This window comes from Scyliorhinus torazame, chromosome 13, assembly GCF_047496885.1.
Source record: "Scyliorhinus torazame isolate Kashiwa2021f chromosome 13, sScyTor2.1, whole genome shotgun sequence".
Taxonomy (NCBI): Eukaryota; Metazoa; Chordata; class Chondrichthyes; order Carcharhiniformes; family Scyliorhinidae; genus Scyliorhinus; species Scyliorhinus torazame.
In genome coordinates this window covers 78,453,937-78,468,767 of record NC_092719.1, presented here as the reverse complement: position 1 = coordinate 78,468,767, position 14,831 = coordinate 78,453,937, and the positions used below count along the sequence as shown (strand labels likewise).

Below are 14,831 nucleotides of genomic sequence, written 5' to 3'. Positions count from 1 at the left end.
CAGGTCGGTTGCATCACGAACTGGCATAGTTCTCGTTTTCGGCTTCTGCTATTCACCGCCTCGTTTTGCTCGAGTGAGAGCAAGCCGAGGCTATAAATCGCGCCCATAGTGTTGTTTGATAGTGGCGGGAAACTCTCTGCCAAACGAGCCACAAATGAATTTAGACATTTTTCTGTTAAATTCCACCCATTGTCTCTCTCTCTCTCTCTCTTGCTGCATTAGAGATTTCCACCTTCCTTGCTTGAGTGAAACTCATCTACAACTTGCTTCTGGACCTTAATTTTCCAAAAGTTATGTCTCTCCAGATTGTTCTGTTCGTTAATATTTAGAACCATTTCACATAGATGTTAGAAGTATTTCAACAAAGACTTTTGAGTGCTGTACAATGGAAAATTGTTTTAAATCTGCCCTGTGACTCTCATGGAACGTGTTGCAGCTTTTAGATGAATTGGAAATACTATTAAGTGACACTCCTCCTGATGAGTTGCCTGAGGCGACTGCTAACCAGTATCAACAGACCATTTGGGATCTTCAGGAACTTCTCTCCAACATCAATGATAAAGTAACTGATATCCTCCTACAGGTAGGTGCTTAAGCAAATCACTCATACTCGCAGGTGCACCAAAAACATGCACTAAACATTCTCTGTCTGGGCTAACCAAAACTGGTTGTTGACTAATCCATAGATAATAGATTAGCTAAAGTGTGTCATGCTGTGTGATATCTTTGGGTTAATGCAAATGATGACTTTTGCGCTGAGCTGGTATAACCAAGCAAAATTCAGCATGACATTAAATATTAAAAAATGAATGACCTAACGGAGAGCTTATTGAGACTGAATAGCAATAACCTTTAATAGTTTATGTGACAAGTGAATAAGAGGAATAGTTAATACAAGTTTCATTATGTTCAGAAATTCTGTTTTTTGAATCATGTGAAGGGCAGGATGGTTGTGAACCAGAGGAGACAAAAAGCTTCAGGTATGGTCCTGCCATTAAGTAAATTTAAGCTAATTTAAGATCAGGATTATAGGGGGAAGCATGAAGATAACGTTAGCATCTGGTAAGACATAGGGGCCAAAATCCTCTGTTCTCATTTGCGGCTGGGATTTTCCAGTGCCACTGAAAGTGAATGGGGTTTTGGCTGGAACGCCAAATTTTCTATTCTCGTCCGCAACGGATCCCACCACGGATGGGACTGGAGAATCCCGGTCCAGATCTTAGATAAGGTACGGTCACGGCGCCGAGGTCCTAGGTTCGATCCTGGCTCTGGGTCACTGTCCGTGTGGAGTTTGCACATTCTCCCCGTGTTTGTGTGGGTTTCGCCCCCACAACCCAAAGATGTGCAGGCTAGGTAGATTGGCCATGCTAAATGAATTGGGTACTCTAAATTTATTTTTAAAAAGATAAGGTACGGTGATATTTGGTTATGTTACTGGAATACATTGTTGCACCGTCACTAAGAACACCTATTTCCATCTCCATACCTTTGCCAGACCCCACTCTTGCCTCAGCTCATCTCCTGCTGAAATCCCATCCATTACCCCCATGTTCTATGGTCCTGTACAGGCCCTTAGTTAGGCCTCATTTGGAATATTGTGTACAATTCTGGTCGCCACACTACCAGAAGGATGTGGATGCTTTGGAGAGGGTACAGAAGCACTTTACTAGGACGTTGCCTGTTATGGAGGGCATTAGCTATGAGGAGAGGTTAGATATACTCGGTCTGTTCTCACTGGAACGATGGAGGTTGAGAGACGACCTGATAGAGGTCTAAAAGATTTTGAGTGGCATGGACAGAGTGGATAGTCAGATGCTCTTTCCTAGGGTAGGAGAGTCAAGTACTAGGGGACATAGGTTTAAAGTGCGTGGGGAAAAGTTTAGAACTGATGTGTGAGGCAAGTTTAGAGGATGGTAAATATATGGAACACACTGCCTGGGGAGGTTGTGGGAGCAGGTATGATAGCGGCATTTAAGGGGCATCTAGACAAATATATGAATAGGGTGGGAAAGGAAGGATACGGACTCTGTAAGTGCATACGGTTTTAATTTAGGCAGGTGCCATGGTCGGCACAGGCTTGGAGGGCCGAAGGGCCTGTTCCAGTGCTGTATTGTTCTTTGCTATTTGTTCTATCCTCTGTCAACCTAAAACGCTGCTCCTCGTGTCCTGGCTCCCTGCTAAACAGCGCCTTGATTTTTAAATTCCCATAGTCGGAGGGGAGGCCTGGCGTTACCAAATTTACAGAACAATGGCAGCAAACATTGCCATGGTTCGAAAGCGGATGGTGGATCAGAGGTCGATGTGGAATCGAATGGAGGGGGCCTAGTGTAAGGGAACCACTTTGAAAGCATTAGTATCAGTGCCTCTGCTGTTTTGCCAAACATACTTTCCTAGAATCCGGTGGTGATTTCTGCGCTGAGGGTGTAGAAGCAGTGCCAGCTGCACTTTGGGGATGGAGGACATGTACATGGGGACCCTGAGCTGTTACAACCACAGATTTGTTTTGAGACTAGACGCTAGGTTTTGGGAGTGGGACTGGTTGGGGATTGGGTGTTTTAGAGATCTGTTTGTTGGGGAGAAGGTTGCGGACTTGGTAGAGCTGGAAGAGGCAGATCAGTTGCCTAAGGGGAATGGGTTCATGCACCTACAGATCAGGGCCTTCCTGAGAAAGGAGTTGAGTTCATTCTTGATGTTGCCGCCCCCAGACTACAGGACAGGCTCTAGTCAGAGGATAAGATTTGGAAAGGCAAGATCCCGGATTTTTGCAGAGCTGAGTTAAAAGGAGGAAGCACTAGTGAAGGAAATTTGGCAAAAGTGGGTGGAGGAACTAGGTAAAGTGATACAGGAGGAGATTTGGAAGGAGGCTGTACGCAGGATTAATGCATCCTCGTCATGTGCGAGATTAAGCCTAATACAATTTAAGGTGGTGCACAGGGCTCATCTGACAACGTCCAGGATGAATCGATTCTTCCCGGGAGTAGAGGACCAATGCGGGTGGTGTGCCGGAACTCTGATGACCATACCCACATGTTCTGGGAGTGCCTGAGACTTGTGGGGTTCTGGAATGGGGTGATGTAAGTATTGTCAAAGGTTTTGGGAGTGGAGGTAATACCGAGCCCGTGGATAGTAATTTTAGGAGAGTTGGATGATCTGGGTGTTCAGGCGTGGAAAGAGGCTGATGTAGTGGTCTTTGCCTCCCTGCTAGCTCAGAGGACGATCTTGCTGCGTTGGCGTGTTTCGGAACCACCAAAGGTAGGGTCACGGGTGAGTGACTTGGCGGAATTGCTTCACTTAGAAAAGATCAAGTTCGTCATTAGAGGGATAGAACATAGAACATAGAACAATACAGCGCAGTACAGGCCCTTCGGCCCACGATGTTGCACCGAAACAAAAGCCATCTAACCTACACTATGCCATTATCATCCATATGTTTATCCAATAAACTTTTAAATGCCCTCAATGTCGGCGAGTTCACTACTGTAGCAGGTAGGGCATTCCACGGCCTCACTACTCTTTGCGTAAAGAACCTACCTCTGACCTCTGTCCTATATCTATTACCCCTCAGTTTAAAGTTATGTCCCCTCGTGCCAGCCATATCCATCCGCGGGAGAAGGCTCTCACTGTCCACCCTATCCAACCCCCTGATCATTTTGTATGCCTCTATTAAGTCTCCTATTAACCTTCTTCTCTCCAACGAAAACAACCTCAAGTCCATCAGCCTTTCCTCATAAGATTTTCCCTCCATATCAGGCAACATCCTGGTAAATCTCCTCTGCACCCGCTCCAAAGCCTCCACGTCCTTCCTATAATGCGGTGACCAGAACTGTACGCAATACTCCAAATGCGGCCGTACCAGAGTTCTGTACAGCTGCAACATGACCTCCCGACTCCGGAACTCAATCCCTCGACCAATAAAGGCCAACACTCCATAGGCCTTCTTCACAACCCTATCAACCTGGGTGGCAACTTTCAGGGATCTATGTACATGGACACCTAGATCCCTCTGCTCATCCACACTTTCAAGAACTTTACCATTAGCCAAATATTCCGTATTCCTGTTATTCCTTCCAAAGTGAATCACCTCACACTTCTCTACATTAAACTCCATTTGCCACCTCTCAGCCCAGCTCTGCAGCTTATCTATATCCCTCTGTAACCTGCTACATCCTTCCACACTATCGACAACACCACCGACTTTAGTATCGTCTGCAAATTTACTCACCCACCCTTCTGCGCCTTCCTCTAGGTCATTGATAAAAATGACAAACAGCAACGGCCCCAGAACAGATCCTTGTGGTACTCCACTTGTGACTGTACTCCATTCTGAACATTTCCCATCAACCACCACCCTCTGTCTTCTTTCAGCTAGCCAATTTCTGATCCACATCTCTAAATCACCCTCAATCCCCAGCCTCCGTATTTTTTGCAATAGCCTACCGTGGGGAACCTTATCAAACACTTTACTGAAATCCATATACACCTCATCAACTGCTCTACCCTCATCTACCTGTTCAGTCACCTTCTCAAAGAACTCAATAAGGTTTGTGAGGCATGACCTACCCTTCACAAAGCCATGCTGACTATCCCTGATCATATTATTCCTATCTAGATGATTATAAATCTTGTCTCTTATAATCCCCTCCAAGACTTTACCCACTACAGACGTGAGGCTCACCGGTCTATAGTTGCCGGGGTTGTCTCTGCTCCCCTTTTTGAACAAAGGGACCACATTTGCTGTCCTCCAGTCCTCTGGCACTATTCCTGTAGCCAATGATGACATAAAAATCAAAGCCAAAGGTCCAGCAATCTCTTCCCTGGCCTCCCAGAGGATCCTAGGATAAATCCCATCAGGTCCCGGGGACTTATCTATTTTCAGCCTGTCCAGAATTGCCAACACCTCTTCCCTACGTACCTCAATGCCATCTATTCTATTAGCCTGGGGCTCAGCATTCTCCTCCACAACATTATCTATTTCCTGAGTGAATACTGACGAAAAATATTCATTTAGTATCTCGCCTATCTCTTCAGACTCCACACACAATTTCCCATCCCTGTCCTTGACTGGCCCTACTCTTTCCCTAGTCATTCGCTTATTCCTGACATACCTATAGAAAGCTTTTGGGTTTTCCTTGATCCTTCCTGCCAAATACTTCTCATGTCCCCTCCTTGCTCGTCTTAGCTCTCTCTTTAGATCCTTCCTCGCTACCTTGTAACTATCCATCGCCCCAACCGAAACTTCACACCTCATCTTCACATAGGCCTCTTTCTTCCTCTTAACAAGAGATTCCACTTCCTTGGCAAACCACGGTTCCCTCGCTCAACGCCTTCCTCCCTGTCTGACCGGTACATACTTATCAAGAACACGCAGTAGCTGATCCTTGAACAAGCCCCACTTATCCAGTGTGCCCAACACTTGCAGCCTACTTCTCCACCTTATCCCCCCCAAGTCACGTCTAATGGCATCATAATTGCCCTTCCCCCAGCTATAACTCTTGCCCTGCGGGGTATACTTATCCCTTTCCATCATTAACGTAAACGTCACCGAATTGTGGTCACTGTCCCCAAAGTGCTCTCCTACCTCCAAATCCAACACCTGGCCTGGTTCATTACCCAAAACCAAATCCAACGTGGCCTCGCCTCTTGTTGGCCTGTCAATATATTGTTTCAGGAAACCCTCCTGCACACACTGTACAAAAAACGACCCATCTATTGTACTCGAACTATATCTTTTCCAGTCAATATTTGGAAAGTTAAAGTCTCCCATAATAACTACCCTGTTACTTTCGCTCTTATCCAGAATCATCTTCGCCATCCTTTCCTCTACATCCCTAGAACTATTAGGAGGCCTGTAAAAAACTCCCAACAGGGTGACCTCTCCTTTCCTGTTTCTAACTTCAGCCCATACTACCTCGGAAGAAGAGTCCCCATCTAGCATCCTCTCCACCACCTTAATACTGCTCTTGACTAGCAGCGCCACACCTCCCCCTCTTTTGCCTCCTTCTCTGAGCTTACTAAAACACCTAAACCCCGGAACCTGCAAAATCCATTCCTGTCCCTGCTCTATCCATGTCTCCGAAATGGCCACAACATCGAAGTCCCAGGTACCAACCCATGCTGCCAGTTCCCCTACCTTGTTTCGTATACTCCTGGCATTGAAGTAGACACACTTCAAACCACCTACCTGAACACTGGCCCCCTCCTGCGACGTCAAATCTGTGCTCCTGACCTCTATACTCTCATTCTCCCTTACCCTAAAACTACAATCCAGGTTCCCATGCCCCTGCTGGATAGACGAGGGGTTGTCCGTGAGGAAGTTCATCAACTTTTTTAAAGCAAATTAAATATCAGTGGGGGGGGGGGGGGGGATCTTGTTTTATTTCTTTTTCTTGTCTCATTCTTTTCTTTGTTGGGAAAGAAAGTGGGGGGGTTAAGAGTTACATTGGATAAAGGCAGGGAGGTAGGAGGGACTGTGTAAAGTTAGTGTTAGACATGTTATTACACTGTTGTTGATTTGTCACACTTCTTAAAGTCTTTCTGTTTTCTGTATATATTTGAAAATATCTCCAATAAATTATTCCCAAGTTAGAATGGCGTATGACTTGGAGAGGAACTTGCAGGTGGTGTGGTCCCATGTATCAGCTGCCTTTGTCCTTCTTGTTGGTAGGGCTCATAGATTTGGAAGTTGCTGTTGAAGGAGCCTTGGTGAGTTGCTGCAGTGCATCTTGTAGATGGTACACACTGCTGCCACTGTGTGTCAGAGATGAAAGGAGTAAATGTTTAATGGGTGGCATGGTGGCACAGTAGTTAGCACTGCTGCCTCACAGCGGCAGGGACCTGGTTTCAATTCCGACCTTGGGTGACTATCTGTGTGGAGTTTGCACGTTCTCCGACTACCAGCGTGGCTTTCCTGCGAGTGTTCTTGTTTCCCCCTACAGTCTATAGGTATGCAAGTTAGGTGGATTTCAAGGAGATTTTACAGAAAAGAAAATGCAGAATCTCCAGCCCCAAGTTTTTTTAAATATCGGAGTTTAAAGACAATGCGGTTAGTTCTGGGTTGTTTTTGTCATCTTGTTAACCTGTAAAAGGGAGACCTGCTATACTTTCTATACAAAAGAGATTTGTAAGTTAATGAGAACACTTGATAGATATTTTCACACACAACGCTTCTTGAAATAATTGAAAGGTCCATTGTATATTTAAAAACTTGAATTCCTTTTTCAGAAAGCCATTGACCTTGTTGACATTGAGACTGGAAACATGCAAGAAGTAGTTACTGATGAGAACATCACGCTCTGTTTGTGGGCCAACTTCAACAAAAACCCCAGGTATGCAGATTGTTTTTTTTTTAATGTATTTTATTCCAAATTTATATGAATGGTTAGGAAACATGAACAATCTGGGGAGAAAACTCCCCAACACACAATTATACAGTTCCTCATGAGCACCGCGAACACACCCGCCCAAAATCTCTCCCAACATCTCAAAACCCCAGAACACATGTGCATGGTTTGCTGGTCCCTGCCCACACTTCTCACACTCGTCTATCACCCCCTGGAAGAACCCACTTATTCTTGCCATATGTATTCTTGTCATATGTACCCTGTGTACCACCTTGAACTGTATCAGGCTCATCCTTGCGCACGAGGAAGTCACGTTTACCCTTCCTAGCGCGTCACTCCATACCCCCAGTTTATCTCCCCACCCAGCTCCCCTTCCCACTTCTGAATCTTCACCACCTGCTCACCTCCCTGCTCTCCTAGTCACCCGTATATGTCTCCAATCCTGCCCTCCCCTTCCACGTCTGGAAGCAGCAATCGCTCCACCAGGCCATACCTTGGTAACCTGGGCAACTCTTTCCAAACCTTCCTCGCAAAGTCCCTCACTGCAGGTACCTAAACTCACTTCCTCTCGGGAGCTCCACCCTCTCCTTCAATTCCTCTATACTGGCAAACCTCTCTTCCAGGTACCTCCTTCAACTTACCCAGCCCCACTTCTCTCCACTTCCGAGACATACTGTCTATCCTCCCCGGTTCAAATCCATGATTTTCGCACAACGGTGTAAACACCGACATCCCCTCTATCCTAAATTGCCTCCTCAGCTGGTTCCAGACCTTTACCGTGGACTGTACCACCGGGCTCTCTATGTAGTTCCTTGGCACCAGTGGCAATGACACTGTCACCATTGCCCTCAGGTAGGATCCCATACAGGATTCTTCCTCCATCCTGACCCACTCGGCCCCCTCTCCTTACACCAGCGCCTCACCTTCTCCGCATTCGCCACCCAATATTAATGCAGTAGGTTCAGCAACGCCAACCCCCCCTTCTGCCTCTGTCTCTGTAACAGGGTCCTTTTAATCCTTGGCACCTTCCCTGCCCACACAAAGTCTGAGATAATCGTATCCAGTTTCCAGAAAAGGGCCATGGTTACAAAATATCGGAAGCGTCTTGAATATGAACAGGAATTTCAGCAAACCGTTCATCTTCACTTGGACCCTCCCTGCCAGAGTCAGATGCAGCGTGTCCCACCTCTTCAGATCCTTCCTAACCTTCTCCACCAGCCTTGTTAAATTCCATTCATGCAGCATCGCCCACACTCTCACTACCTGAATCTCCAGGTATTTCAACCTGTCTCTGTGGCTACCTTGAATGGCAACCTCCCTAGGTTGGCTCGCTGACCCAGCTCGTTCACCGGGAACACTTCACTTTTCCCTACGTTTAATTTATGTCCCGAGAACTCCCCAAACTTCCCCAACTGGTCCATGATCCTCCCCATGCTCTCCAGCGGGTCCGATATGTACAATGGCAGATCGCCCACATATAGCGACACCCGGTGCTCCCTACTCCCCCTCGTAATCCCTTGCCACTCTGTCGATCCCATAAGGGCCATTGCCAGAGGTTCTATAGCCAGCGCAAACAACAGCGCGATAGCGGGCATCCCTGCCTTGTAGTTGAATGTTTCGTGAGTCCATATCGTTGGTCCGTATACTCGCCACTGGTGCCACATGTAACAGGCGCACCCATGCCACAAACTTCAGCCCAAACCTGAACCCCCCCGGGACCTCAAACAAATACTGGCACTCCACCCAGTCAAATGCCTTCTCCATATCCATGGACACCACTACATCCGGCACCTGGCCTCTTGATGGAGTCATGATCACATTTAACAGCCTCCTTATATTACTAGGGAGCTGCATGCCCTTTACGAATCCTGTCTGGGTCCTCCGCAACCACTCCTGGGCCATAACCTTGCATCTTTCCCCCCACAATCTTAGCCAGCACTTTCACATATGTATTTAACAGCGCCATGAGCTTATATGACCCATATTCCAAAGAGTCCTTCCCCTTCTTTGGTATCAGTGTAATCGTTGCCTGCGTCATCGTCTCCGGTAGTTCCCCCTTCTCCAACGTCTCATTAAACACCCCCATGAGATGCGGTGCCTGGTCCGTTGCAAACTCCTTATAAAATTCCGCTGGGTAGCCATTGGGCCCTAGGGCCTTTCCCGACTTGATACCCCTTATGTTGTTCAATACCTCCCTCAGCCCCAAAGGCTCCTCTAGGGCCTGCCTCCTCTCTTCCTCCAACTGTGGAAATTCCAGCCTGTATAATAACTACCCCATGCCCCCTCTTCACCCCCCGGGTCCGCTCTGTACAGATCCTTATAGTAATCCCTAAAAAGTCTTATTTATCTTCTCCGGTCCGATACCACATCCCCTGTCTCAGTCCCTATCCTCAATATTTCCCTGGACGTGGCCTGCCTCCGTAGCTCATGTACTAACATTCAACTTGCCTTTTCCCCGTATTTGTACTGCACCCCCCTTGCCCTGCGCAACTGCGCTACCGCCCTCCCCATCGTCAACCTATAAAATTGCCCCTGCAACTTTTTCTTCCTCACCAATCCCACCATGGTGGGCACCCCCGAGGACTCAACTATCTCATTCATTAACCACTCATACTCCTCCCTCCTTTCCCTATCCTCATGTGCCTTGAATGAAATAATCAACCCTTGGACCACCGCCTTTGGTGCTACCCAAAATGTGGCCGTCGACACCTCCCCGTTTTGGTTCAGCTCTACATAATGTTTAATCACCAACCGCACTTCATTACAAAACTCTCTATCTGCCAACAACCCCGAATGAAGCCTCCACTCTGGCCTCTGACCCTGTCCCGATCTAAGCCGAATCTCCAGCCAATGGGCCACATGGTCCGAGATTATTATCCCTGCGTAGTCAGCCCCCTCCAGCCATACCAAAACCTCTCAGGTCACCACAAAAAAGTTTATTCTTGAATACACCCTGTAAACATGAGAGAAAAGGGAGTACTCCCTTCCCCTGGGTTCTTAAAGCGCCGCAGCTCCACCAGACCCATCTTTTCCATGAACCCTCCCAGCTCCTTTGCCATTCATATCCTAGCCATTGACCTGGGGCTCAATCTATCTATCCTTAGAACATAGAACACAGAACATTACAGCGCAGTACAGGCCCTTCGGCCCTCGATGTTGCGCCGACCTGTGAAACCACTCTAAAGCCCATCTACACTATTCCCTTATCGTCCATATGTCTATCCAAGGACCATTTGAATGCCCTTAGTGTTGGCGAGTCCACTACTGTTGCAGGCAGGGCATTCCACGCCCTTACTACTCTCCGAGTAAAGAACCTACCTCTGACATCTGTCTTATATCTATCTCCCCTCAATTTAAAGCTATGTCCCCTCGTGCTAGACATCACCATCCGTGGAAAAAGGCTCTCACTGTCCACCCTATCCGATCCTCTGATCATCTTGTATGCCTCAATTAAGTCACCTCTTAACCTTCTTCTCTCGAACGAAAACAGCCTCAAGTCCCTCAGCCTTTCTTCATAAGATCTCCTCCCCCTCCCCTTCCCCCCTTGGCTCTAGAACACAATTGAAATCTCCTCCCATGATGGTGCACGGCCAAGTCCAGGATTGCTGCCAGCAGCCCCCTTATAAAACCGGCATCTTCCCAATTCAGAGCATACACATTCACCAATACAACCGATGTCCCCTTCAATACCCCGCTCACCATCACATACCTCCCACCCGGATCCCTTACTTCCTTCGCACACACAAACTCCATTTCCTTGCTCATCAGAGTGGCCACCCACTTCGACTTTAAATCAAACCCTGAGTGGAACACCTGACCCACCCAACCGAACATGGTCCTTCACGCGGAGGTGCGACTCTTGCAGAAAGACTACTTCCGCCTGTAAACTCCTGAGGTGCGCAAAGACCCGAGATCTTTTGAACGGTCCATTGAGCCCTCATACGTTTCATGTTATAAGCCTTACCGGGGGCTTGCGCCTCCATTTGTCTCTACCATTCGCCATTCTCCCCTTTCGGCTCTACCCTCATTGATTTCACCCTGTACCTGGCCCGTGCAGGATGGCCCCTTCCCCGCTTCTTCGCCAACCCTGCCGCATTGCATCTCCCTCTCCTCCCCCTCCCCTTCCCCACAGGTCTCTTCCAACTCCTTGGCAAGGTCTTTCGCCTTCTTCTGCCGGGTTTGGTAACATGCAGACTCCCGGGGGAAATTTCTCCTCCGACCTTCAGCTACACTGTCGCGTCGAAGTTACACCCATTTTTGGGTAAAAAGAGCTCTTTTGTACGCCTTCAAGCAGGAGCTGCCCTGTATGTGACCACTCACACCATGGCCACCACTGGAAGTCAGGTATGCAGATTGTTGGTGAACATGAAGTTCTTTTTCGCTGAAACTTAGGATTGTTGATGAAATACTATTGTAGCCACACGGTGGCACAGTGATTAGTACTCCTGTCTCACAGTCCCAGGTTCAATTCCAGCCTCAGGTGACTGTCTGTGTGGAGTTTGCACTTTCTCCCCGTGTCTGCGTGGGTTTTTAACCGGGTGCTCCGGTTTCCTCCCAAGTCCAAAGATGTGCTGGTTAGGTGGATTGGTTAAGCTAAATTTCCCCTTAGTGTCCAAAAGGATAGTTGGGGTTACTGGGTTATGGGGATGGGATGTAGGCATGGGCTTAAATGGGGTGCTCTTTCTAAGGGCCAGTGCAGACTCGATGGGCCGAATGGCCTCCTTTTGCACTGTAAATTCTATGATTCTATGATTCAATGTGGCGGTTGATGATTTTTATACCGACCACAGAAATATGGTAGTCCGTGCATTAATGCTCGTTTTCAAATTCCAGCATCAGTTTTTATCTGAAACAGAAGCATGAACTGAGTAAATGATTGTGGGGTCTGATACAATTAACTTGTTACGATGCAAATTTTGAATGGTCATATATTACATTCAGACCACAAACTAAGCTAAGAGTTCCTGACCAGGGAGGGTAAATATGGCAGTACTGACTTGCCTAAAAAATAAATTTAATTCCTGGGATAAGTAGGCAATCTTTAATGCCAAGTCTTAATTTTAAATATATTTGCAATAATAGCATAAAAATGAATAATGCACACAGTTGCAAAACAGATGAAAACACTTATGATTGTTTGAACTGTTTTAAAAAGGTCATGTTGTGTCTCATGGTTGAAATGTATCTAGCAAAATGCTGATAAGGATGTCCACAATGAGTTATGTAGTAAAACAATGAAAAATGCTGGAAATTGTTGTGTTATGCTGCTTCATGTCGCATAAGCTGCTTCCTTGATGGATGTTTTGACAAAGGAAGCTCCAAACTATGAAATGAGTTCAACTTGTTCATTGAACTATTAACACAGTTCTTAAATGAGTTTGACTCTCTGCTAATCTAGCTGTAGTAACTCAGTCTATTTTTACCAGCCTGCTCTGAGCCACATGCTGGGTGTGATGCTGCTGATCAACCCCGATGTACTCTCTAGATGTCTGTCTGTGGAAAGAGGCAGAGCATGTGTGCCCTGTCCTTTTATATGGGTTGTGAAGTGCCCCCTTGTGGTAATGCCACCTCTGCGTGTCCTGATTACCCATTGGTTGTGTCCTGTTGTAATGACCCATTGGCTGTATATCTGCATGTCATGACCTCTCTGGTGCTCCCTCTAGTGGTTGCTTAGTTGCAGTGTATTTACATTAACCCCTTGTGTATATACAGTGATGCATATCACCACAGAAATACGTAAAAGATTAATCAGATAAGGGAGGAGGAGGGTTAACATGTCAGGTTGAACCTCTGCATCACTGATAAAACAGATTGATACAGGGGAAATGGACTGCTCCAAAACATGACTATTACTGTAAAAAAAAGGAATTCATATTCATTTAAATGAAAACAAGTAAGCGGAGTGGATAAGACTCTTCACAGATAAGCAGTTGAGAGGAGTGAGAAAATAAATTCAGGTAAAGTAAACTAAAGCAGAGACACTAAACAAAGCTTGAAATGGTAGAGATTGCTTAAACCTAAAAGCCACATAAGGAATAAGGGGCGGGATTCTCTGCAATCGGCGCGATGTCCGCCGACCGGCGCCAAAAACGGCGCGAATCAGTCCGGCATCGCGCCGCCCCAAAGGTGCAGAATTCTCTGCATCTTGAGGGGCCGAGCCCTCACCTTGAGGGGCTAGGCCCGCGCCGGACTGATTTCCGCCCCGCCAGCTGGCGGGAAAGGCCTTTGGTGCCCCGCCAGCTGGCACGGAAATGACTTTGTCGGGCGGCGCATGCGTGGGAGCGTCAGCGGCCGCTCACGGCATCCCCGCACATGCGCAGTGGAGGGGGTCTCTTCCGCCTCCACCATAGTGGAGACCATGGCGAAGGCGGAAGGAAAAGAGTGCCCCCACGGCACAGGCCCGCCCGCGGATCGGTGCGCCCTGATCGCGGGCCAGGCCACCGTGGGGGCACCCCCCAGGGCCAGAGCACCCCGCGGCCCACCCCAGGACCCCGGAGCCCACCCGCGCTGCCTTGTCCCGCCGGTAAAAGAGGTGGCTTGATTCTCGCCGGCGGGACAAGCATTCCAGCAGCGGGACTTCAGCCCATCGCGGGCCGGAGAATCGCCGGGGGGGACCTGCCAACCGGCGCGGCGCGATTCCCACCCCCGCCGAATATCCGGTGCTGGAGAATTCGGCAACCGGCGGGGGCGGGATTCACGCCAGCCCCCGGCGATTCACCGACCCGGCGGGGGGTCGGAGAATCCCGCCCAAGATGCTTGAGTTCAGGACAAATACAACAGGAAATTATTTGTTCACACCAACAGTGATCAAGTGAATTTATTATGCAGTGGTGTGCAACACTCTCTGCAATCTAATTAGCATCGTCCTGCCATATTGGCTTCTAAAACATTAGTTTCAGCACCTTCGCTAACAGTTTTTAAAGGGAAATTGTAACCTAACCCAACCATTGGGAGATTAATGGAATCGGGTTGCAGCACTGGCTTTATACTGAAGTCAGTGGATAGTAACATCAGCATTCTGCCCAGTACAGTGAGTTTCCCACACACACGGAGGTAAAAAATGACCCCCTTTTATGGTGACATGGTGGCACAGCGGTCAGATCAACATAGAAGGAGGCCATTCAGCATATTGAGTCTGCACTGACCCTCCGAAAGAGCACTCCACCCAAATCCACTTGCTTGCCCTATCCCAATAACCCCTTAACCTAACCTACACATCCCTGGACATTAAGGGGCAATTTAGCATGGCCAATCCACCTAACCTGCACATCTTTGGACTGTGGAAGGAAACCGGAGCACCCAGAGGAAACCCACGCAGACACGGGGAGAACGTATAAACTCCACACAGTCACCCGAGGGCGTAATTGAACCCAGGTCTAAAAGATCTCAAAGGACAAGGATGAGAATCCACCCCCCTCCCCCAATGGAGTCACAGAAATGCAATTTTTGTTTTGCAAAGTTCACATTTTGCTCACATTGGCACACCTGACC

The 14,831-nt window shown here is 47.8% G+C and overlaps 1 protein-coding gene across 4 annotated transcripts in view; it reads left to right on the top strand.

Annotated features, from left to right (window-relative positions):
* The window catches only part of dnai7 (dynein axonemal intermediate chain 7), a 184,643-nt gene that overhangs the window by 67,651 nt on the left and 102,161 nt on the right, over positions 1 to 14,831 (top strand). For 3 of the 4 annotated variants that reach the window (XM_072471822.1, XM_072471823.1, XM_072471821.1), the window contains 2 exons: positions 437 to 583; positions 7,222 to 7,325. In XM_072471822.1, the coding sequence (XP_072327923.1) occupies positions 437 to 583; positions 7,222 to 7,325 (251 nt within the window). The remainder of the gene's footprint in view (positions 1 to 436; positions 584 to 7,221; positions 7,326 to 14,831) is intronic. The other variant, XM_072471824.1, reaches the window with a different exon arrangement.